The 25,087-nt window shown below is 42.9% G+C and overlaps 2 protein-coding genes across 6 annotated transcripts; one reads left to right on the top strand and one right to left on the bottom strand.

Annotated features, from left to right (window-relative positions):
- Nucleotides 1–357: 357 nt before the first annotated feature.
- Nucleotides 358–21,137, bottom strand: ACOX1 (acyl-CoA oxidase 1). Of its 3 annotated transcripts, none has more exons than XM_069799030.1 (14): nucleotides 20,954–21,137; nucleotides 19,670–19,829; nucleotides 13,704–13,864; nucleotides 8,748–8,855; nucleotides 8,105–8,224; nucleotides 7,425–7,540; nucleotides 7,055–7,224; nucleotides 6,561–6,723; nucleotides 5,644–5,834; nucleotides 5,221–5,400; nucleotides 4,467–4,572; nucleotides 4,240–4,383; nucleotides 3,147–3,353; nucleotides 358–2,122 (listed from the first exon to the last, which is right to left on the bottom strand). In XM_069799030.1, exons 1-14 carry the CDS (start codon nucleotides 21,063–21,065, stop codon nucleotides 2,072–2,074), a joined length of 1,989 nt encoding a protein of 662 aa, XP_069655131.1. In that variant the 5' UTR covers nucleotides 21,066–21,137; the 3' UTR covers nucleotides 358–2,071. The 3 variants fall into 3 exon arrangements, with proteins under 3 accessions (XP_069655131.1, XP_069655130.1, XP_069655132.1); XM_069799029.1 differs by lacking the exon at nucleotides 13,704–13,864 and adding an exon at nucleotides 10,650–10,810; XM_069799031.1 differs by lacking the exon at nucleotides 20,954–21,137 and adding an exon at nucleotides 10,650–10,810 and having other exon boundaries at nucleotides 19,670–19,810.
- On the top strand, nucleotides 21,136–25,048 carry TEN1 (TEN1 subunit of CST complex). Of its 3 annotated transcripts, none has more exons than XM_069799035.1 (4): nucleotides 21,136–21,233; nucleotides 23,123–23,229; nucleotides 23,352–23,509; nucleotides 24,832–25,048. In XM_069799035.1, the coding sequence occupies exons 2-4, from the start codon at nucleotides 23,144–23,146 to the stop codon at nucleotides 24,966–24,968; spliced, it is 381 nt and encodes a 126-aa protein (XP_069655136.1). In that variant the 5' UTR covers nucleotides 21,136–21,233; nucleotides 23,123–23,143; the 3' UTR covers nucleotides 24,969–25,048. The 3 variants fall into 3 exon arrangements, with proteins under 3 accessions (XP_069655136.1, XP_069655137.1, XP_069655135.1); XM_069799036.1 differs by lacking the exon at nucleotides 21,136–21,233 and adding an exon at nucleotides 21,328–21,348; XM_069799034.1 differs by lacking the exon at nucleotides 21,136–21,233 and adding an exon at nucleotides 21,867–22,740.
- Nucleotides 25,049–25,087: the final 39 nt, after the last annotated feature.

Below are 25,087 nucleotides of genomic sequence, written 5' to 3'. Positions count from 1 at the left end.
AAGAAAGAGCTTCTATGAATTATAGCTTCTGCTGTCAAACACTTGTTAAATCTTTGCTGTTGGCAGTGATCAACCAGCTTTTGCTGGCTTATGAGCCATAATATTACCGAGCAATGTGCCACAGACAGCTTTGCTCTCTGCTGGTTTTATTTTTCCTGTGGTTGGTTGTGAGCAGCAGCAGCAGAGGCAAGGATAGCTGTGGGACTGGGTTGGCTGCCCTAGAACACTGCAGAGCAAAGCCAGAAAGGTCAGGCTACAAATAAGACAAATAAAATCCAACTAATTTAAGGTCTTTTGAATATTTCATTCTACTTCACCCATTGAGATCCACTGAAAGCAATGCATGAAAGAAACACATTTTGTCTGAAAACACATTTTTGTAATTTATTAAATCTGTACATACAGTTAGCTAGTACTGTTCTCATTAGCATATTTTTAATCTGCTCCTCCAACATCCCTCCCCAGGTCAGCAGTCTGCTCTGTTGAATAAACAGAAGGCAAAGCCCTTTGCCTCCTTTGGTATCCTGAACAGTATTGGTTCCATTCAACCTGAAAGACTCAGCAGCCAAAAGGCAAGTTTGATTATTTTATTTAAAATTAAACGTTTCTTTCTGTTCAGCTACTATGTGTGGAGCCAAATGTTGTGTCTGATCATTGTTAGTGCCAGGAAAAACTCATCCATGAGAAGTGATCCAAAATTAGAGACTAACAGATACCAAAGCTGTCAGAGAACCTGCTTCTCAGATGTTGCCTCAGAACTGCAGGATTTGGGTTTATGTTGAAGCTTTTTACCATTTTAAGCTCAAAGTTGCTCTTATCTGTTGTGAAGAGAGGTTTTATTGTTACTGGACAGAGTTATTGGTGTTGAAAAACAGCAACGATTTTGCTTAGTTGCAGTTGCACTGATTTCACTGGGCACCAGGAGGTTCTGTTAAAAGCTAAATCTTTCACCTGTTAAATCCAGACAGCACTGTGCAAGTCCCAAGTCAATATAAAAACAAAATTAAGCAAATCAGAGAAAGCTCCTTGGAAATACATGGGTAGGAAAAAAATCTGGACACTTCACTTGGGATTGTCGTTTTCTTGAAGAATGCCTTTAAAAACCAGAAGAACATCCCAGAACAATCTGAAGACCCAAGGACCTTGGTCAACTGATTTCTGCCCTCAAATACTGGCTTCATCATTCCAGGTCAAATTTGCAGTTTGTACCACTACATGTGGTTTTTCACATCAAATCACCATAAGTAACATTCGTAAAGTGCTTTGAGATAGTGCTGTGAAAATAGTAACAGTTAAAAGAAGGGCAGAACATCTATTATCAGCACCTAGCTGATTATTACTAGTTGTTTTTTTTCCTCAGAGCAGCATCACTATATTCTCCTTTCACTTCCTATTAACAAAGAGTAAGGTGCCAGTGTTGAAGATGGCACACAGGCAAAAGGAGTTTCTGCAGGGCAGTGAAAGAAGGATGTATTGGAAAACATGAAGATGTCTTCTGGAAAGATGAATAAAACAGAGCTCCAGAGAAGGAGCTTCAAAGCTACACCAGGAAAGTAGTGCCACATGCAGATTCATGTGCACAAAACTATGGAGGAGGCTTTAGATAGCATAAATATTTGCCAAACAAGGAGAGAGGTGGTGCTAATCTTAAAAAAAAATAAATAAAAATCAAGACATTGATGCTTTTTGCAGGACAAAACTGCTCATTAGAAGCTATTGCCTGAGGGCTGTTAACTACTTAGTAGTAAAATCTTGCTACCTTTCCAGTTGACAGTAACTTCTCTCTAGTTAGCAGCTTCACCAAAGCAATCCTTGTATGAATCCATAAAGCTTTCCCAGATTTTTAAAAGGTTAATTTTACCATTATAATTGCACTTTAAAAACAGGCATCAATCCCTATGCACTCTCCCCAAACACCTCCTTGATTTATAGAAGTGGAAAGAAAGGCTACAATAATTCACTGTCCTACAGCTACCAGGATTGAAAGGTTTGATTTAGGTGCCTGAAGAAAGGATGGAAACACCCAGTTTTCAGGTCAGAAAAAGTGTGCATTTTAAAAATACAGCAGGCTTCACAGCTTGGATTGCATTGGCTTCAGGTGTTTGTGAAAAGACTCATGAACCTGTAAGAGGACAAGACAGTGGTTATAACAAGGTCAGGGCTAAGCTTTAAAACAGTTTCAGCTCTTTGCATCTTGCAGTGTGTTTTTATACTAAGAAAACTTGAATCAGAGGCACTTTGGGGATTTCAGACCAGCCAGCTAAGTCCTGTATTTGAGCATCTATATGACAGAAAGGATGAGAATATAAGCCAAAACAAATAGCTTCCCCACTACCTTTCTTGTAAGAAAAAAGAATGCAAGACATTTTATATCCATACAGACAATTCTTTGGCATTTTAATTCAAAGAAAACTGGCAGAGGCTTCCTAAGGGGACTGTAAAGAAGCTCCTAAGCCCCACTGACTTCATAAGCATAAAAAAAATCGAGTAAGTTCTGGTGGGACTTAACTACAATCACAGGCTCTGGCAGCCTGTCGCAGGAGATAGGCTGTCCAAATCAAACAAAGGTAGTAAAGGCCACCAAGACAGGATTTAGAGTTCTGTTTTGGCTGATGAAGAGGGACACTGACTCTTCTCAGCTCAGTTTCTTTTATTCGCTCAGTTGTAGCTACAGCCTTAGGGCAGATATGCAACACCTGACACTTAAGTACTACATGAGAGCAATTTATTTTCTTCTCCAGTCACTACTACTGCCTGAAGGCACTGAAAGATTTGCCAGAAAACCGGTAAGGCTTTCACAGCTACTGCCACTAAGCAGAATTAACAGCAAGTGATGATTTCTTTTAAATTGAATGAGATTATTCAATTATTTCTCTAGGGAGAGTATGATTTCCTCCCTCAACTGCGAAACTCAAAAGTATCCCACAGGGATGCATGTGAGGTACACATGGGAGAGTAACTGAAGAAGGTATGCTGAAAGCAGAGGAGCAGAAGTAGGTTGCTAGTTTTGGTCCATTACCACTAGTGACTTTTCTCCCCCCTTCATCAATTACATGCCGAGATCACTGAATCAAAATAAAAATACCCTAAATTGGGTTATTTCTCTGGACACATGACCTAAAGATGAAGAAATAAGGTTTCTTTACCTCTGTTTTGTTTAGTGGGGATTTCTTTGCCCACTCAAACATGTTCTCATAGACATTGCCATCATACCGGCCAAGCACAGATCCAAGATGAACATCATGGAAGTCAAAGGAGTCTACCAGCGCTACTGCATTGGGACGAATTATAGCTAAGAGCTCTTTGACACGCTGGTTCACTTGAGTAATTTGGGCATCAGTCAGAATACCCGCCTGGGGGGGGGGGGTGGGGGTGGGAGGAAAAAAAGAGAGATCATCAGAAGAGTACACAAGTCGCAAGACCCTTCCCTTCCCCTACAGTGTAACATAGGTCAGCCTTCCCCCACACAAAAATGCAGCTGTTCATAAAACACTAGGTTTTTATTTCGAAGTGCTAAGTAATCAAATTGGCAATTTGCCGTAGTGTACAAGCAAAAGGAGATGCCCAGCATAGCCTACCATACTGCGTAGCTATTTTTTCTTTGATGGGGCACTCATTCTTTAGAGTGGCTGTATGTTAACTTTAATAGCAAGTTTTCTTGAAGAATGCACTTATGTGTATATTAAATTCTTCCTGGTTTCAGGGAACTTTTTGGTAAGCAGCAAAGAGGAAAATGGGAAGAAAAAACATACTACATCTCCCTGAAGACAAAATAAAACACTGCTGCACAAACAACATTCTCAAACTGAAAGAATGAAGAGCAGAAAAGTAACGCCTGACAATTCAAGCCCATTCACTGAAGGATGGGTTAAGATTTGGAGTACAATATCCCCCTTCTGTGCACTAACTTACAAATGCATACAGCTCTCAGAGCATGTCTAACTTACATCTCCTTTATCAACTCCTTGTTTTTTAACATACAACACCTGGTCACCAACTGGAAAACATTTAAGCTAACCTAGACAGATCTATGTTACCATTTATCATCCCACTCCACTTTTGGCAGATCACAAGGGAAACTTGCCAAGAGCCTTCCATCAGACCTGCACTGCTAACGGCCTTCTGGAATTCAACAGTCAAGACTTATGCCTAAGCATTTGTGCAACTTTACATTTTAAGCATCTTTGCAAACAATGACTCTGGCTCTAGAGATTTAAAGTGTTGGAGAAAGATACCAACCTGCAAGAAATCCCCTGTGTTCTTACTGATCCCATACAGTGCATACAGGAGACACAGCTCAGTCAGGACAGCACGGACAGCTGCATTACTAATCTCAGCCAGCTTTGCTGTGAAAAGCTTCACTATTACATAGTGACAGTGTGCCTACAAGAAATTAAAGGTGAATCAGGTTCATGAAGAGATGAGCAGCTCTTATAGCACATTTCTTTATCAGGCACATCACTGACCTCAGATGCTCGCACAAGATCAACAGAAGTTCTGTTCCAGGCATCCTCCTTGCTCTTTCTGTGGTTCAGTTCAGCTTGCAAATTCTTTGCTGCAGCTTCTACAAGCCTATTTCACAGAAGGAAGAAAAACAGATTACGCAGTAACACCACATTAACAAGATTATGTGCACTGAATTCATATGAATTTCAGTCTAACACATCAGAAGAACTCAGAGGTCATGTGCCATGACTGAATACATTGCCTGGAGTGAGCAGTTGTGGCTCTAAAACCCCTATCACCACTGCTGCAGCTAGAACACTGCTACAGAAGGGTAGGACGACATTTGACAGCACATATGTGGTGCCTGAATACCTACTCACACGTAGGCATCTGTTCTACTCTCACACTTTCTTCACAACAGGCTTTAATATCAGGATTGTTTCTCTCCAGATAGATCTCTGAGCATTTCGAACAATGTTGGTATTTGCACACTCAAATATACTTCACATTTAAATAAGAAAAAGATGTTTCAATATGGAACAGAGCAGAGTATCTAGGCTATGTATAAGCTGTACGTAGCCTCCTGTAACCTCAAAACACTTAACACTGACCTCAATCTAGTAAAGTGTGTCACTTCCTGAAAGCAACACATGGAGCAAAGCTTTGTAAACCATACCTTGAGAATCTAACATTAACAGGGCAGTGCATCACTACCATCTCCCAACACACACAATTTTACTAGTGCTTGGCTCAGTCTTATATATGTGAACTCACCGGGCAGCACGTGCTTTGTAGGCCTCTACCAAGCTGACTGGATCATTGATACGCACAGCCACAGACCTAGCAGCCACATGCTGTGGCTGAATGCGTTGCCTGGAGAGATCATTAAGGTAGGACACCATGCCAGTAACCTGCTGCCCAGAACTAACTTGGGTGTAGCTTTTGACAAGGAATCTGAAAATAGAAACAACAAATAGCAACTCTTAATCATGAGTTGTTTGAATGGAGATAAGTCATCTTACTTAGGGTCAGACTAGCAAAGAATAGTTGTAGGCATACTTTTCTGTCAAAAATAGGGCAAGGGACAGAAACATGAAAGACCAGTTTCATGGTAACGGGATACTCTTCTGCTCATCACTTCAGCTACAAAGATCATAATGCCAAGGCAAGAATGTCTCTAGACAGAAGCTACCATACCTAGCTGTCTGCAGCATCATGACTGTGTTTTCTCCCTCGTAGGTGCAGGACGGGGTGAACGTGACATAGATGTCAGGAATGCCACTGCATCGAGAGTAGCCATGCCCACCACATGCCATCCGACATTCCTCAATACCAGCATTGGCAGTCCAGGAAGTGAACGCCTTCAGCCCTGCTGTCAGTGCATGGAGCTGAGGGACAAAGCAAAGCCAGTTCAGTTTTTTTTATTTTCCATTCTTAGCTTGCATACATACATGCCAAGTACTGCAGCTCCCAGAAAAAAGCAGAGTCAACACCATCCTTCCACAGTCCCATAGGGTCTTGTTTTTCTTTTAGGAACTCTCTCCTGAGCCAAACTGTTTATATGAAAACCTCTGTACATGTGAAGACTTCCAAGTACCCCATTCTTCCTGTTTCTAGGCATTGTACGTACAAGACTGTTTTCAATTGCCTATTGTCGCATTACGTTCTCAGACAGAATCCCTAACTGAAAACTAACATTTTACAACCCTAACCCCTCAGTATAGTACTGATACCTTTGACCAACACACGAGTTCTACCCTAGTCACTTGGAAGAACAATCAAGAAGCTACAGCACAAGCATAAGACCAGTCTTAACTCCACTCCCAAGCAATATGCCATCATTCCTGAAAAGTCACATTTAAAAAAAATATATTCACAGTAGCTTTCTCACTGTGCATTACTCCCTGTTTTTTATAAAGAGCTGCTAAATGAATAGTGCAAATAAAGAAGTAAAAGTCACCAGCACGTACTGGGCTTGGGATCTCTGAATCTAAAGTATTACAAGAAGTCTCATGAGTGAAACCCAAAAAGGCTTGATGCCTTTTCTCCCACGCTGTAAAGAAACCTTACATAAAATCAACAAACACCCCTCTGATTTCCAGAGGACACAGTACCTCCGGCAGCTCACTCAGATCCCCTTCATGGATGTCTCCACTAATACGATGATAGGTGTCTTTTATGTAGGCTCCCACAAAATGAAAAGCATATGCTGTTGCCAGGAGAGGAAAGAGTTTGTATTGTTGAGTCTGATAATCCAAGATCTGGGGTTCTGGTTCCCTAGAGCAAAATACAGATGAGTTAGTATGCCAGTGGCTAGCGAACTGCTGCAGAAATCCCATTCAACTCTAAGTAGGTTCTTCACTTGGATAACACAAGCTGCATCTGTATCAAGCCAGACTATCTAAGACCATACAGCAAAAGCCTCTGGCAGTGGGGGAAGGCATTTTGGAAGTCAAGAATGAAAGATGGCTCACTTCCCAGGATGGAACAGTGTTTTGAAACTATCAAGTGCCAAAGCAAACAACATCAACCACAGTCCCTCTTCCCTCCAGTATTTGAGAATTTTCCCTCAGCACTTAAGGCTGCTCTTTTATTTCACGACACTTACCCTGGCTTTAGCTCAGACTGGTGTCTCACTGCACTATAGCGGATGGCAATGGTACAAGCCCGGGACAGGGAGCGAGCTGAATCGCCTACAATGAGAGATCGGATGAACACCATGGTCCCGTACGTTAGTTTGTCACTGAGCGGTTTCACATAGGTGCCATCTGGTTCAACCTACAAAAAAAAAAAAACAAACCCAAAACAGCCTGTTGATTTTTAAAGTTTCTTCCCTTTTACATGTTGACATGGCAAGCTCTAAACTCATCACGTAGCACTCACAAGCAACCTACAATCTTGTTGGCCTGCTATTCAACCACACAAGAGCATTTGAAATGTCCATTTCTAACAGCTTATGCTGAAATTCACTGCTTTACCTGGGCATATTTCATCAGCATGTTTTCCCGAGGAATTCGGAAGTTGTCCATTTTCAGGTAGCCATTATCCATTTCATCATAACCAAATTTTGGCCCAATGTCACCCACTGTGATACCTGCCACAGACAAAGCCACGTGCGTTAAGAAATAGGAACTAAACCCCACAAGAGGTTCAAGCCTTCTCCAACAGACTGGTTAGTTTTCTAGCAAGTTCTGGCATTGTTAGGAGTAACAGCTAACTAGGACCTTAATCTCTTTGATGGAAAAGTGGACATCAAAACATGAGGATCTTCATAATTTGCATGCAGTCCTACGACCCAGTCACTGGGGGAGCTGTCTCTAAAGACCATCCAGCTCACTTCTAGCTAGACAATGATGAAAGGTGTTCTTTCCCTTTCAGAAAGTAGGACACACTGCCTCCCAGAATGCATAGAGGGGAAACACTGGGACAGAATCAAATTGCAAACTAATCTTCACATGGAAAGCATGACATGAAAGATGATTTAGTGGTAGTTCAATCAGAAATACTCCTTTAAGCCCTGTGACCTACCAACTACTCACTGAAATCAGCTAGTGAAATAAGTCATGTACAGTAAAAAGACACATGCAGCTGTATATAGCTGGAGAGAAACAGATCTAACATATTCCATGAGTGCTAAACCCTTAACATTCGTTTTTACCTGGCAAAGGCTCATGGGTGCCCAGCTGCCGTATGGGAACAATGAAGGCATGCAGCCCTTTGCACTGGCCCTGAGTGTAGAGCTGAGCCAGAACAATGGCATGGTTCGACGTCTTTCCAACTGCAAAAGGAGAGGGAGTCAGAAGGAAAACAAACAGTCAAACACACTTATATACACAGAGTCTCTTTCCTTAAAGCAGGATCTGAGATTACCTTAACCAGATTATGTGTTAGAAAACCAGATTTACAACACGGGTTATCATTTGAATTCTACAGCTAGACAAACAATGTTGCTCAAGTCAATGAAAGTTGCACAATACGATTCTCTTGATTATACAATACCAAGTCCTTGGCAAACCTGCCAGTGGAGCTGAAGGAACTATAAAGATTTTGATACAACCGATCAAAAATTACAATAAATCCATGCAGTGTGAATGATTCTGAGAAACAATTCAGAGCACACAGATAATCCAAAGTTTTAGTAGGCTCTGATAAGTCTGTTACTTGTTGTGCAAGAGTAACTGCCTTTCAGCCAACTCTTTGGATGAACTTTCAATCCTCATTATGTAGATATAATACACGACATCCCCTCCCTAAGTTTTTCCATACATCTTCCAGATTTAGACACACAGTGATGCACTTACGTCCGCCTGGCCACCACTTAATGGAGGTCACAGTGGGGCTGTTGAGGATGAATTCCTGGGTAGCAGGGTCATAAGTAGCTGTAGTTTCTAGACCCCGAAGATGAGTTCCTGAAAATAAGCAAACACATTGTTTTGGCAGAAAGTCAGTCACAAAACAGAGACAAGGGCAGAATTGGACAATGGAAAGTTGAACTCCAGTAGTAATGTACAAATTTTAACTTTGCTTTTAGGCTATATAAAGGACTAAATATCAATCAATTAAGGAAGAACAAGTGAGAGTCAGACCATATTCTGGGACCTGAAGCCAGTTCTTAGAAAACATGTTGGTTTTTTTCCCCAGTGGTCTAAGACTAGTTTTCCAAGCACCTCCAATCTGACACCCTTCTGCTATTACACAAAGAAGCCCTTTCTCACTTAAAAGGGTCCACAAAAACATGCTCACCTGGATTTCACTAAAACTGAAATCTGATTAAATTGCAAAATAAAAATCATATACTTTTCAGCCACAAGATGAATTAAGTAGTACCCATCGTCTCTTCATTCCCTCATCAGGCCTACATTCTCCCCACTTGATGGAACAGTAACGAGATCATCCATAGCTCCAAGACAGCAAGTAATGGCATGCATACGCTAGGGTACTGATGCAGGTAGATGAAGAGATTGCAAAAAGATGAAGGTAACAATTCCAGAAACAGTATTTGCCTTCTGCTCCCAACTCCTTACTTCGCACACACCTGTCTTGGCAGTGGCATTGTCCATGCATGCGTATTAAAAAAAAAAAAATAAAAAAAAAATAAAAAAAAATCACCAGGCCTACTTGCTTAAACTAGACAAGCTGTGAACACTCCTGATAGTCTGGACTGATGGAGCAAGACGAGAGCCAGTGACTCTACACAAGAGTGTCAACATGAAAAAGGATATCACCTTGATGCAACCACGTTTCCAAAGCATGGAGTTAAAGGTAGACTTCCACAGGCAGCTTAACACAGACTTACTTTGCTGGTAAAGGATCTTCAAACCTCACTAGTTGCAAGAGATTCTCCACAGACTTGCAGTTACTTTATGCTTCATACAGTCTCTACATTTCACTTCAGCACAAAAGGTCAATCCTGCCCACCTTCAGAAAATATTCTCATCTGAAACTCTCAGATGTCAAAATAAAAGTTTCCCAGGGCATAGTATCCTCCCTTTGAAACTTGGATTAGAAGTGTTGCAATCACAATACTGCTGGAGTTATCAAAATCCATTTCAAAGCTTGAAAGCAAAGGAATACCAACGAAGAACAAAGTCTACTTGAGACAGAGAATTTGAAGGAAAAAAAAAAAAGACATTTCATGGTCCAATTAAAAAGAACACATGGGAGTGAACTAAAAAACTGGGGGAATAAAGCTCCCCACAAAACATGAGCATCAGAACCAAGTCATCCACATGTTCTCTGATCCAAGGTCAGTCCCAAGGTGGCAAGCAGCTCTTACTTTTTTTTTTGGCATCTCTCTCAGTACCTTAAAGCTCTGTCCTTTTGTCTTCACACTCAATGTTAAGTAGAGCAAAGCAGAAATCACACTGGAAAGAACGGTAAGTGTAGAAATGAACAGATGTCATCACGTTGACATCACTATAACCATATGCAGTAATTTATACTGGTTTGATTCACACAAGAGGGGCATTCTGTATGCTCATATATAGAACTACAGACATCAAACTCTCCCATAGGAGAAAAAAAGGGCAAGCAGCATGTGGCATAATGATCTATTAAAAATTTCAGAGGCAGTCCACTTTTCCCTGTAGCCACAAATGCATGCGTAAAGACTGTGGGGTAAACACACACCATTTTTCCCACGCAAGGGAATCCTTTGTACACAAAGCCATTCTTAGAAATAGCATTTAGTGAATGTACTGTACCATGGCCCATTTCAGTCTGGGCATAAGTGCCAATGATCTCCAGGTTCCAGGCAGGCATGAAGAAGCGATCCTGCTGCTCTGGGGTTGCCTGGGTGAGAAGGGTGGGGAGGAACATGCCCAGATGAAGGTCCAGAGGCTCAGGCCGTCCACGATGAACAAAGCTGTGAAAGAAGTGTCATGGGATGGGAGCGTGAAGGGAATGTTATGGGAGAGAAGCAAGCATGAGGATTCATGGTGGAGATTCAGGAAGAGACAAAAAGAAAAAAAAATTATTCATGTGTAAATCAGAATTCAGCACGTGTATTTTAGAAAGCCAGAGCACTGTCCTTTTCTCAGGCCTGAATAGTAAGAAATTACACTTAGTCTGAAATAAACATGCTGCAATGCATTTCTTTCTAACCAGACATAAAATGCATTTGCAATATTCCCATATTTTTTACATACCATGATTGATTAAAAAAAGGATTAATCCAAACCAAAGACCAGACCTTCACTATGGTTTGGAAACCAGAGCATCCCTAAGTTAAACAGGCTGAGTCAGAATGTCTGTTGAGATGTGATCTGGCTGGCTGAAGCAAGCCTTCACCCAAAGATATGAAGTCTACTTCCCCCCTCCCCCCCCGCCATGGTTTGAGGGTAGAACCTGGTAAAAGTCCCAGTTTATCCAGCTGAATGAGCTAGGTTTTCTCTGAACTTTCTTTTTTTAAAAAAGGAAAGTCCTAACTGTCTGTACTATCTACTTCACTACTTTATTTATTAAAGATCAGACACAGCTAGTGTATATTACATTCTAACTCAACTCCCTTCAACTTCTACTATTTTTAAAAGCTCTCTTAAAAGGACAGTGCTCTGTATGCGTAAGTCAAAGCTGTGAACATAAACAACTTGGAAAGAAAGCCAACATTTTTCAACCTGCGCATCACCAGCACAAAGTCTCTCCAATTAAATATGTTTCATTAGAACTACTCTTCCTCCAAGTTCTGTCAAACACCACTGTTAGATTGTTAAGTGGTCTATTAAGTTTTTCAATATAAAGAATTAAATGCTTGTTAAATCTTTAAATATTGATAACTTTCAGTATTAAAATACTGGGGATATAGACTGAGGATCAGTACCTTCTCTACAAAGGTTGTCCATCTGGCCCATTTGTGTATGAAATAATGTAATTGGTCTTTAACAGGAATATATGAGATATGCATTATGGAAAGAGCACTGATCTGAGCTTAGCTCAAACTCAGTTGGCATTCTTATCAAAGTGGGAAGAATGCATTCTTGCATTACCTCTAAACACACATTACTATGAACTAGCTCTATCCCTAGAGCTTCTTAAGAACTGTAGTTCTTTTCCTTGATATTCTCAGGCACCTACAAATAAATTCAACCAACTAATAAACCCAGTAGAAATGTTTTCTAAGCTTTTTGACTAACAATGACCAAGCTCAACAGGGGGCTAATGAGTTATCAGGAATACCAGATTTTAAGTGAATTCAGTACTGGTGAGAAGTACACAGCTGACAGTCAAAGACTGAAAGAAAATCCTTATTTACTAGCAATAGCTATAAATCAGGTAGAAACAGTACAGTATTTTCATTACTTATTTTTGCTTACTTTTCAGCCCTGTGCTACTCGTGCTTTTTCCTTCTTTTATTTTTTCGAGACTTATTCACTATGGAATAGGTTAAAATCAACACAGGCCATCAAGTAGGTACTCGCCAAGATAAAACTGAGTAACTACCCATGAAGGCTAGGATTCAATTCAATAATCCAGAGGTCTCTTTCCCCATCACCAGTTTCTAAGCATCAGGATTTTTATTTTGCTTAAATTTAAGCTCTGCTTAAATTAAGTAGAGCTTAATGACAATTAGTCAACATTCACAGCAGGAATGCCAAACAGTTGCATTTTAATTATTCAGCATGGAAAGCATATTTACTTTACCATACTATCACCATATTAGTTCTATTAAGTGTCAAAATACTAATTTTACCATCAAACACCACGAGAATTATAAGTAAACCAGACCATCACCAGGCAAGAAAGTGCAATGATCTAATGTGAAATAGCAAGTAAAACAAATCACTTCGGTGTGGATGTGTGTCTGATTTAAAGAAGTTGGTGTGAAAAAGCAAACAAGGTCAGCAGGCATTTATTGTTGCCATCCAGTTGTCTCTCAGCTTCTGGTGTTGAGCTAGGTTTGCTCACTCCATCTCCCTCAAGTAGAACAGATGACAGAACTTCCTCTATTGCATCTTCTACAAACACTTCAGCTACCATAAGTAGCTGTAACTGAACAGCCAGGCAATTGGCATTACCATCTAACTTTTGCAATTGTCCAGACTTGTACATATCATGCTTTCCAAGTTTAGGTGCCAGCACAAGCACAGGAGTCTTTTGTTGTTAAACTATTCTTGCTGGTATTTAACCACCATAATTCCAGGCTCTGGGCTAAAAGACTGTTTTCTGATCCATTAAACGTTCTTCCATTTGAAGAAGTGAAAGTCGTTTTCAATAATAGTAGGAATAAGATGTTTTTCTTCTTTGAAACCAGGGTCTTTCCATGAAGTTGTATAGCTGCAATGGAGTAGCATCTGGAAAAAAAGTGCTTGGGGCAAAGCATACCTTACTTTCAAAAACATAAATGTACAATCTCACCATGGTACATTGCATCTAAAGGTATACTTCTGACCTGTTTATGCAGGCCAGTTGTGCACCAAGAACTCTGAGATACACATGCCCCAAATTCAGGCAAAAATAAAAACCACAGTACTGTTGACTGACCTGTTCCAACCAGTTCAAGTGAAATTCAGACTCCCAGGGCTTAAAAACAACTACAAAGTCAGTTATCAGCTAAGAGGTGCATTCTGGAAAAGAAAAAACTAACTCTATGATTGTTGGGATGTGAAATGAAGCAGCTGTCTGGCTACAGAGCAGGAAATATCAACAGTTAACCCAACTATTTTACCTTTCCCCTTTTAGATTTACCTAGGGAGCATCATCAATTTACAAACTGGAGTTAGAGAAAAGAGGTTACCCATTGATCCCTGAAGGGAACTAACCATGTCCCATTTCGGTTTGGGCGTAGGTGCCAATTATCTTGACTCCATGGACCAGGGGCAGCCATTTCTCCTTCTGAGCATCAGTCGTTTGTGTCTCTAAGGTTTTTTGAAACATGCTGAAGTGGAGACCGAAAGGTTCAGGAAAACTGCCCAAGCATATTCTACAGGAGAGAAATAGAGGGATCTGGATCTCAGTCTTACTGTTACCGTGATCCTGAAAGGCTTTTCTCCAACTGTAGCATAAGATAAATAATCTCTGCTTATTTCAATCCTTTTTTGTCCTCCAAGCAACCTCCAACTATAGAGGCATCAGAAGCAATGCTAATGGGGAAATAAATGTTTCTTTCAGGCATTTTCTTCACCCCATGAATCCTGCTGTTGCTATGTAACTGGAAAAAATACTATTCTACAAAGATTCATGGGTAACTTAAAACTGAGGACATGAAAACCAAATTATTTTCTCCCCCTTCTCTCAAGCTTGGTGGGAATAAATCCCACTGCTGCTGGTAGCCTAGAACTAGGCCATTATTAGCTAGAAGCACTATGTATTGAAAAGGAAAAGGCTTCTTAGGGGAGCAAGTGCTTGTCAGGAGCGCTCTGTATTACCTGTAGCTGGTTCTATCAGTTGTGAGATCAGGAACTCACCTTCAATTAAAATTACTGTTACAGGCTAGTGCTGGAGGGAATGCAAGGAAAATCAGACATTTTAGGTGTGCTTCATCACAACAGAAATTATTTCATGACAGAAAGCTCTATTCATTTAGTAGCCATGATGGCAGGCAAAGTACATTCCCAATTAAAACAAGCTCTATAACACAAACGTGCCAGAAAATTTCACTGTGTAAAAGCTATGTAGTAAATGACAGCATCTTCCCTTCAACATTCTGCAGTCTGAACAGTTTTTTCCATCTTCAATCTACTGTACATGAATGCTTATTGCATCCAAACTCTTAAGATGGAGGAGGAAAAAATGAGCACTCTGCATAAATACCTACATAAAAGGTCTCTGCCACCTACCCAAGACACCTACAAGGGAAATAACGTTCCATCCTGAGGTATTAACACCTGCCCAGGGAGCACATTTAAGAGTTTGTTGCCAACACAGATTTGTACTGCATAGCGGATGCTATGCATCTAATTTGTCAAATTACAGCAGCATTTGTGATTGGCATTTTACACCATGCCTGGAATGAGTGGGAACAGAGAGTAAATAATTGATAATTCAAAACCAGATCCCTATACAAACTGTGAAACTCAGCCTTAGGGCAAGAGAAAGCAGGACAAAGCTTCTTTGACACCACTGAACTGCATGTTGAAGACACTTATTTTAAATGGAATGGGTTTTAAATGGACAAGACTGAAAGAACCACAGATTCTTCCAGAGGAAAACTATTGTAATCAAGTAATCTAGACTGGTGATTAATGTATTAACTGTGATTTAAGCTGGTGTGAGGGCAGGTACAGTGCCTAGAGTTCTTGGAATCAAGGCAGACAGTTCTCTTACCAGAAAACATTCTATTGCCTATGGCAGCACAAGTTTACAAAGCCAAAGTTATCAGGGTAACCAAGGGCTTAAAAATGCTACAAGGACAGCTAGATGGAATATTTTTCAGCATTCTTACAGTTTCCTACGTGAGTTATTCTTTTAGTCCAGGACCCGTATAGCAATAGCAGCACCCTTTACTTCCTCACTGCCTACAGCAAAATTACTGTGCGTCTATTCCTTGGGCCCAAAAAGGACAAACCTACAGGGAGAAAAAGAGTGCTGACTTTGAAATACACTGTTCCAGGGCAGCTTGGGAAGAGCTTGAATAGTTCTTCACATATTTTCAGAAGCCATTGAGAGAAACTTGTGAAAAAGGTACAACACATGCTTTGCTGTCAGAAAAACCAAGTCAGACACTGCTTCTTTGAAGGCAACGCTACAGAAAAAAAAAGTCTTCTTAAAGGTCACACCAGCAACTTTCACTGCCTATCAGTAAGTTCAACTGCAAGTGCCAGATATTTCATGCTTGACTAGCACCTTCTCTGATAGGAGTAAGAATGACATTTTATAAGAGGATACTTTAATATCGCTGTGTCAGAAGGTCATACTATTTCACCAACTAAACATGCAGCATTTTAACAGCTTCTTGCATTAACAAGGCTGAAAGCAGAACTGAAAGCCAGCTAATTTACAGCAGAAACTTTTTGTCTCTGCATACTCCACACTGAATGATTAGGATTTTCTTAACATGCCTTTTAACAACTTGAATAACAGAGAATCCCATTTTCCTCATGACACAGTGCAAACAGAAGTACTAGCTGTGAAGGGAGGAACAACAGGTTTTCTTTCCTTCTTTCTCTTTCTTCAAACTCTTACTCCTTCCCCTCCCAACTTCTGCATTCCTACTTGGCATCTCCCACTACCTATACAGCTTGTTCTCCAAAGGCTGCATCGTGTAACTGTTCAAGTACTTTGCTACATCAAGACTGAACGTGGCTAGCTGCATCTAGCACTAGCCCTTTGATGAACGACCAATGATTGCCTTGTTGGTCTGAAGTCAGACTTGCTACAACAATCAGTCAGTCAAGAGGAGGGCTACAGTTCCAAATCTACTTACAGGAGAAGGATGTGTAGTAATATGCTACTCTGGCAACATAGATCTTTCCACATTTCACAGCATCCAACGCCACCCACGTACTACAATACACTCGTATTTGACAGATGAGTTTGATAGTGTATCTATCAGTGAACAGAGTAAAAGAGAAGCAAAGTCTGTTTTCAGAGACTCCAAAGCTAAATGAACAATTGCAAAGATATTCTCAGGCTGCAGAACTGGGTCACAAAATAGGGTCAGTAACTTTAAAGCAAAATCTGCAAGCAAACTTTTCTAGTTTTTTGCGGTTCTTGAGGTAACTCTATCAAAGAAGACCATGAAGGGTTGCCGCAGTGGAGAAGGAGCAGGAGGTATGTCTGACCTGTACTTACTGGGCTTCAGAGTTAACAAATGCTATGGAAATGAACTCACTTTTCTAGCTGTATCAGAAAACCCAAGTCAGACTCATCCACTCCAAATTAATTTAGCAGTGGCTAGCAGGGCCCCTACTACAGTTTTTCCTGGTTTGATTTGCTGAAAGCTACTCCAGGTCCTAGCTTTAGTGTCAAAATGAGAAGTAAGGGCAAATTCTCACAGGGAAAGTGCACATTCATGCAATGCTTATGAACACAAGAATCATGTGTTGACTTGCAGCTCTCAGATCTTCTCTTCTTCTGTGACCCAGTTTCTCCCAACTGTTTTTCACTTCTTTATTTAATCCCATTTTTCTCAATAAAGGTTATTTAAACTTGAAGGTGAATTAAAACTGACCAGATTGCTCTCTTCAGAGAGCTGTGTAGCATTACACATCAGAACAACTTCCCATTTTTCATGCTGACTTACATTTTGCTGCAGTTAGACTGTAAAAGAAATCTTAAATATTGGCACTTTAAGGCTTCTGGCCTTCAAAAGCTGTAGTCACAGCAGCAACTGCAGTGTTGACACATGTTAAGACACAGGAAGAATTGACTAGATAAGAAGCAGTTAAAATGGCTTCTAAATTTAATTAATAGATTCTCTTATGTTGTGGAGTCCAACAAAGCCTTTGTGAAACAGGAATGAGGAGCATTCAGTTTGACATGTCACAGCAGCAACAACTGTTTAAGTGTATCTCCAGGGCAGCTAAAGGAAGAAGCATTTCTCCTCACCTTTCATAAATCAAGCTATAAAGTTGGTCAGTCATGATACAAAGCTACCTAGTGAAGTTCTGGCAGTATACAAAAGCTACAGGAAAACAATTAGCTCAAAATTCTCAAAAATTGCATATGTAAATAAATATGTCCCTGCTGTTTGGGGATAGTCACAAGGCATGAGGGATTACTGCCAAAGGATCTTAAGCTTCCATATGTAAAAATCTGATGGTCCATCACAATAAACACAACTTGACATCTGAATCAAGGACTTCAATCTATTTCATAAACTTCATTCACAGCATGTCACAACACCATATCCATTCAATTTTTCAGTTTGGAAAAATGAATAAACCCAAACACAATTTCTCAAGGCCAGCTTTTACACAAATGAAGTCCCTTCTAGTTAGCACCAATTAGCATGTTTGGATATGTGATAGAAATAAAGTTAATTTTGCAAGTTGGGTGGAGTTCACTAAGTTTAAAAAATGTTTGACACTCAGCAGGTGAGAAAGTGGGGACAGGTGTTAAAATGCAAATGAAATCAAAGGATGAAAAAAAATCTTTCATTTCTTCCATTTATTAAGCAGCAGTAAGCTAATATCCTCCCTTGCAAACACCAGACATTAAAGAATTCAAATCCTGAATATTAACAGTATACGGTTCTTAGAGCAAACACACACCACTTGTGATTAAGAAGCATATGTACTGCTCTTCATTCTTCTACATGTTATTACAGAAGACACTGGAAAATACAGTCAGTCTAAAGTAACTGCAATTATCTTCTGAAATCCTGAATGTCTGCAATTAGAATTGACTCTGAAAAGTGTGCCTTCCCCATTGTTTTAGTTGATTTTGGATCATGAATTCTGACTAGTCACACCTGACTATTCATATCACATAAGATATGGATGTATTATTTGGTACCGATATGAAATATTAAGCTTTCATCCATTTAAAGTTAAGAATTGCTGACTCCCAAATAAGTTTATGGAAAGACAAAACTAGAATCTATCATTTGACTATTTCAGAAGAGTCCTATTTTCATAAAATGTTGTCAGTAATGCTACCAAAAGACAGCATTTACATTGCAAACTTTATTGAAATTTGCCAGCTGATATACTGGATAGACTTCTCTGAATTTTCCCTATAAAAATAATTGAAGAAACTTCCCTGTCACCTCCAACAACCCTTGTGTAGGAAAAATTAATTATTAACTTTTGCCATGCAGTATCTGAATAATCTAATACAGTCACTGAACTTTCTTCTTGTTATCATTGTCTACCGATGCCAACTTTCAGAAGAACATTTACATTTCTTCCATGAGAATTTAAGACACAGGTCAGTGTAGACCAATTTCTTTGAAATTAAAACTACAGCAAACAAGATGATTTTAACTAACTAGTCCCAATATTCATGCCCTGAGGCCAATGACAGCTTTTCCATAAATCCAGTCAGAGGGGGCTTGTGATTCTACCAGTGCATCATTTACTGTGCCATGTTAATTGTATTACATCCAGATTTCCAGAGCTGTGCAATCTCTCTGTTAAACAGTTTCTGTTTGATCATATCAGAATGAGTTTAATAGAACTAAGGGGACAAACATGTCAAAGTCAAGAACTAAGTTCCCTGCAAGCTGGAAGGAGCGAAACTCAGATGTAAAGACAGTTTTATTTTTATTAACTTAATCCAAGGGTAATAGTGTCAGATAAACAGAAGGTCAGATACAACAAAAAGCCTGTAGGTCAAAGGGAACCGCTATAATACCAGGAGCTTGGAAGAGGGAAACAGGACAGATAGTTATAAACAAGAACTTACACACTACCTTGGAACATTTTCAAGTATGCCTATAATGCAACTTTATTAGGTCTAAGTGCAAAGTGAAGTAATCAGCTTTAAGAGATTTCATTAGCAGCTGAATCTGAATAGATCTGATGATGTTGCAAATATTTCAGTATATTTTTTATTGCTTTTGGAAAAAAATCAAATCAGACTACAAATCCCGTTTTTTACTTTCTGCACCATCTATAATAAAAAAGGTGTAATTACTAATGGTGCATTTCTAGTCAAAAATCTAAGAAACCACAATATTCAGGAAATCACAGTTTCATCTGAAATTCACTGAAGCCAAGACTTCAGTGGGCTTCATACAGGTCTTTAGCTTCCTTTGGACAGCAAACATATGAAAAAAGCACAACTCTAATGTCCTTGGTGATGACCAAAGTACATACAAGAAGTAAACTCCACAGCTAGGTACCTTTTAAACCAGTAGATCTCATCCGGATCTGTAATTCCATATTCTCTTAACTTCATCACCATCAGAGAGCTCTTCCTGATGGCTTGCTCATAGCGTTGGCTACGGGACAGGAAGTTCAAATCCTCATGCTGGAAGTCAGGGTCATTAATAACTAAGGCCTCTAGGGACAGAACAGAAGAGGAAAACAAACTCAGTTTCCACAAACCTCAACAGACAGCGGGTGAGAAACAATTCAGCATCTCACTTGCTGTGCCTTAAGGTACAGATATCAGAAAATTAAAATTAAAAGTTAATGAAATCTGAATGAAGTCAAAGCTCTTGGAGGGAAGGACTCTAGCAACAGGGCACTCTCCCATTCCACACACAAACCACACTAAGTTCAGAGCACTCTGGATTTGGCAGGAGGTTAATTTACTGACGCAAGACCTGCAGCCCCCCCAACAACAACCTCAAATAGCCATCGTTACTGCCATCAGACTGCCTCACGAACTTTGATCCCCATACAACTCCTTGCAGAAGGGCACAGCTATTATTGCCACTATGCCAAGCAGAAACCAAGGCACCCAGAGGCCACCAACTTTGTGTCCTCTCTGACACACAAGTTACACACCACCAGCCTCTGACAGTCCCACCCTAGCGCAGGCTGGGAAAAGAAAGAGGATGGAGGTTTTTCATTAATCTCACATATCATGGTAGTGGTGGGTGAGAAAGAGGTCATATTTGTACTGTTGGGCAAGAGCATACTAGGAAGGAAAAAGGAGGGGAGCGGGCCCAAGAAAAATGCCCACAGGAAGCTGCCTCTTACTCTCTGGAGGAAGGGGAAAGAGAGGTAAAAGGTTGTTGTTCTATCAGGACCACCCCAAATCCTTTCTGGGAAGGGGAGAAGAAGGGATCAGGGACATAACACTGCTCCTGCTCCCCTCTAACCCACTAAGCAAAAACCCCTTCCTGCAGGGAGCCCCCCCACCTGCAAGCCCTCTCCTTACAGCTTTCCCCTCTCCCCAAAAGCTCTTCCTCTCTCCCCAAAAGCTCTTCCTTCCCCACGCCCTCCCTCCTCTACACCCTCCCGGCTCTCCCTCTCCCCACAACCTCCTCCCCCCGCCCCGTTACCCCGATCTCCCTCTCCCTGAAGGCCCCCTCTCGGGTCTCCCCTTCTCCCCACACCCCCCGCTTTCCCTCTCTTAAAACCTCCTCCTCCTTTGCAGCCCCCCCCCCCCCCCCTCTCCCCTCAGCTCGGGGTGACCGGGCCGGGGGAGGCGGCGGGACGCCCGGGGCCTCCCTCACCGATCTCCTTGCGGCGGCGGGTGCGCTCGGCTCCGCCGTCCAGGATGTGGGTGAGCAGCTCGGGCTGGAAGGTGGCGGCGGCCCGCTCCCTCCGCAGGTCCGCGTTCATCATCGTCGGCTCCGCTCAACCCCGACCCCGCCACCGCCCGTACCGGCCTCGGCTCTACCGATCCACGCCCTCCCCCCCCCCGCAACGTCACGCTCCCCGTGACGTCACGCCGCCGAGACGTCGCGCCCGGCCACGTGACCGCCACCTCCCGCGGGAAGAGGCGGCGGAGCGGTGAGCGACGGGCCGGGCTGCAGCTGGGGCCCGGGCCTGACTTAAAGCGTGCTTGCAACGGGCTGCAGCTGGGGAGGGCGCGCATGGCGTCGTGCTTTACATTGGGCGTGCAACGGTGCGCTAAATAGACATATCATGTGCTGCAGCTGGGCATGCATTAAGTAGCGCATGGGGTGTGCATATAACGGGCTGCCTTTGGGGTTAGGCATGCATTGAATAGCGCGTTGAGAGTGCGCATAACATGCTGCAGCTAGGCATTTGATAGTTAATTAAAGAAACAGTTCGTTAAATGCCCATATAGCATGCTGTGTTTGGTCAGGCATTAAGTACTGCATTAGGTAGTGCGCTAAATCTGCATATAAATCTGCGCTTAGGGCCAAGCGTGCATTAAATGTGTACGTAACATGCTGTAGTTGAGGTTGCACGTGCGTTAAATAGTGCACTGAATGGACACGTAGCATATTGAGCTGGGGTTGGGCATGTGTTAAAAAGTGCATTAAATGCACATTGAGCGTCTCGCATTCCTGGCTGATTCTGTCCCGCTGCACAGTGTGATTCAGGATGACCTTTGCCCTACTCAGGAGGTCCACAATTGAACCTGCTCTTTAAATCTGGGTTAGGTGAGGCAGAGATGCAGGGGGTTGCAGAGCGCCCATTCTGTCGCTGCTGGTTGGGACCCTGCCAGAGGGGTTTCGCAGCCTGCCATGCGTGTGCACAGCCTTGCATGGGGCCACAGGGCAGCCAGACCTGGAGTTCAGGCATGTGCAGAGACTAGGTCAGCCAGGATTGCGCTGGTTTCAGTGGCTTCCCACAGCAGTCCTCTATGGGATGGTGGTGGGGCATTTTGCAAGGTTGCAACCCCCTGAGCAATGTGTGGGGTGGGCAAGCCCACACACGTTAAAGCCACAGGGTTGCAGCTCAGCATGTCTCTACGGCTGCATAATCAATACTGGGGGTCCTTGAACCCACTGGAGTGGCCCCACCTGTCTGAATTGCAGGAGTCTCTGCCTGGGCCACTGTGCAGCTCTTGGGGGTGGAAGAAACCCCAGTGGTGCAAGAAACCAGAGAGAAAAGCAGTAAATGGAGCATGGAAATGCACCAAACACAGGCACCCTGCAAGGGAGATCGGAGAGAAAATCATGCCAAAAGAAACCACTCTGGGGCACAGCTAGCGGCTTGGCTACAGCACTGGCTGGGCAGAATTAAAATCTTGCTGAAGCTGCTCTGCATTCCTGCTCTTCTGTGTGCTTTGCGCTGTGGCTGGCCTGCCTGTGCCAGCCCTGCTCCTGCTCCACCACTGGAGCTCCCAGCAGGTCCCACCTGAGTCTTCTTTTGGGGTGAATCATTCTCACTCATGGCTGTCTTCTGAACCCTACTAGGCTACTGAGGAAACCAGGCTGGCTTGTGTCCAAGTAATTTCTCCAGCTGCAGGATCAAACACTGCCAGAATTTCTTATCCTGCAGCATGAGAACAGACTCAGGATCATACTGTGAATCTTGCTGCATGGTACCCCATCACCTCAGCAGCTGGATCTATTCCTGCATCTCAGTCCGTCACACTCTCTGAACTTCTCAGTCACCATTTTTCCCACTTCCTCAACCTTTCTCAACCCATCCATATCCTGGGGGAGACCTGGAGGATCTGGTGGGCTGCCTGTTGCTGTTTGCGCTGGATTGTGGTGAGGGAAGGTAGCCCCTCTTTATGCCAGGATGCCCAGAGCTTGGCATAGGCACTGAGCTGCAAACAGGACTCAGCAGGGAAGCTATGAAGCTCCTGCAGCCCCCTTAATGGGGGACTCTGGGCAAGGAAGGAGTTTTGGGGCAGTGTCACCTAGTATCTGGATCAGGTACTGGGGTGGCATGAACTTAGATCTTTTGCTTTACTGCAGGCCCAACGGCACTGGTGTGAGATGCTGCCAGGTGCTGGTGTCTATTACTTCCCATGGGAGATCAACAGCTCAGTGCCAGAGGGGGAGGCACTGAGGACATTTGGCAGGTGAGAAGGGTACCCCGCTCTCCTTGGAAGCCAAGCCTTTCCTTAACTGGCTGACCCCCCTCCCTGTGTTTGTAACTGTTGTACCTCTGCACCGCTGAGCTTCCCAAATCAATTGTTCCCAGGTTATGCTGCTACGACCTGGCCCGGTCCGAAGCCGTTCTCACTGCTCAGCACCACTCAACTCACTACCAGGTCTGTGTCAACACCGAGTTTGTGGAGCCATTCCAAGCCCAGCTGGGATCTCTCTACATGCTCCTGGGAGAAGTTGAACACAGGGAAGGTAAATGCTCCCGGAACCTGCAGCCCTTTGCTGCTGTTCGTGGTTCATCAGCTCCTTCGTGGCTCCCTGAGTGCATGGTGAGACACACTGCCAGAGGTTAGCATTGGCCAAGGGAGGCTCATCTCACACGGCTGCCTCTGGTGATTCAGGGCAGGAGCAGCCTGTCTCTCCCCATTGACCATGAGAAGAGCCACCCTTATCTTGGTGAAAACTGGGGCTCTAGCACAGATTTTGTTAGAAACAGGAAGCGCCTCAGCAACATCACTGAGCTTGTGAAACCTGTGCTAAGGCCTTCTGGCACCATTGCCAGCCACCACATCGTCTTTGCTCCAAACGTGGCTGATTGCAACAATACCTCATTGCGAGCTGGCTGGGTTGGTCTTTGCCATCCTTGAAAGTCTCTAATTATATCCCTGCCCTCAGACATGGGGCGTGAGGAATGCAAGCAGGCTCTGTCATGCAGGGCACCCTGTTGTCCTTTCCTGGGGTGCGCTGAGCGTTACTCCAGCTGCACAGTGTTTTGCATGGGGAGCCATGATCTGGGCTGGGCTGTGGGGTTGGGAAGCAAATCCCAAGTGTTGTCTTGGCCACACCTGTTAACAAGCATTTGCATTCATGCCATTGAAATCCTCAGTGGCATGTGGAAAGCCACATTGCACATGGCATCTTGTGAGTGACCTGCTAAGCCTCTGCTGCAAAATTCCTTTAGAAAGACATGCTATTTCAGTCAACACAGCTTGGGAGTGAGTTGGCCCCATTTTGCAGGGGTGGAAGGGGAGGAGGCTGAGATGGTGGCTGTGTCACCAAGGTTTGGCCCCTTTTGTGCAGCTCTGTGTTACCATTTGAGTGCCGCCGATGAACTGTTGGTTTTAGTCAGCATTGAGCCTCTTCTAAGCCTAGCTTTGTTCTGTCCTCTTCTTGTCTGCACAGAGGCATTCAGAAATGAGCTTAAGCCCATCCCTGATGCTTTTTAGACAGGGAAAACCAAACTTAATCCAGCCACAAAGTGCACAGATGCTGCATGGCAGGCACTGGCATCACCATGTCCTGGGCTCGGTGTTCCCCAGTGCAAGGAGAGTGCAGTGTCAGTCACCAGCATTTTGTAGCCAACAGGGCAGAGGGAAAGCATGTCCCTGAATTAACCTGCTCCCGGGCCCGCTGCTCACATCGATGAAAGCATGCAGCCGGTCTGGTCTCCTGCAAGTTCTCAGGCTATGGTTATCTGGGCAGCTGGAGCCATATGCTGCCTGAGGGAACCTCACTGCCTCCAAGCTGCTCCGTCTGTTTTTCTTTTTACAGAAACTTCCTGTTCATATTCCCAGGTGAGGGTCCCGTAGTAAAGGCACGAATATTGACCTGCGTGGAAGGGATGAATGTGCCCTTGCTGGAACGAGCCATACAGGAGCAGAGGAAATACTTCAACGAGAGGCAGGAGCAGATGGGAAAGAGCACATCCTGACAGCAGCTTTGACACCAGCCATATGCTGGTCCTTGCACTACCATTTGCAACAAATACATTAAAAGTAAATTTAGAAGGTGCATTTTCAACATACTGCTTTTTGCCATGGCACATAGCAA

This window comes from Haliaeetus albicilla, chromosome 12 (assembly GCF_947461875.1).
Source record: "Haliaeetus albicilla chromosome 12, bHalAlb1.1, whole genome shotgun sequence".
In the NCBI taxonomy this organism is placed as follows: domain Eukaryota; kingdom Metazoa; phylum Chordata; class Aves; order Accipitriformes; family Accipitridae; genus Haliaeetus; species Haliaeetus albicilla.
This window is presented reverse-complemented; position numbering and strand designations above follow the sequence as displayed.

Bases quoted from the DNA above. Each gene is read 5' to 3' on its own strand.
- ACOX1 (XM_069799030.1), bottom strand. From the start codon at position 21,065: ATGATGAACGCGGACCTGCGGAGGGAGCGGGCCGCCGCCACCTTCCAG. The intron at 5,835-6,560 runs GTACTGTGTCCT...TTTGTCCCTCAG, and splicing joins ATCTGAGTGAGCTGCCGGAG to CTCCATGCACTGACAGCAGG. The intron at 3,354-4,239 runs GTTGGTATCTTT...CCCCCCCCCCAG, and splicing joins ACACAGGGGATTTCTTGCAG to GCGGGTATTCTGACTGATGC.
- TEN1 (XM_069799034.1), top strand. From the start codon at position 22,699: ATGAGAACAGACTCAGGATCATACTGTGAATCTTGCTGCATG. The intron at 22,741-23,122 runs GTACCCCATCAC...GCTTTACTGCAG, and splicing joins ACTGTGAATCTTGCTGCATG to GCCCAACGGCACTGGTGTGA. The intron at 23,230-23,351 runs GTGAGAAGGGTA...AATTGTTCCCAG, and splicing joins GCACTGAGGACATTTGGCAG to GTTATGCTGCTACGACCTGG.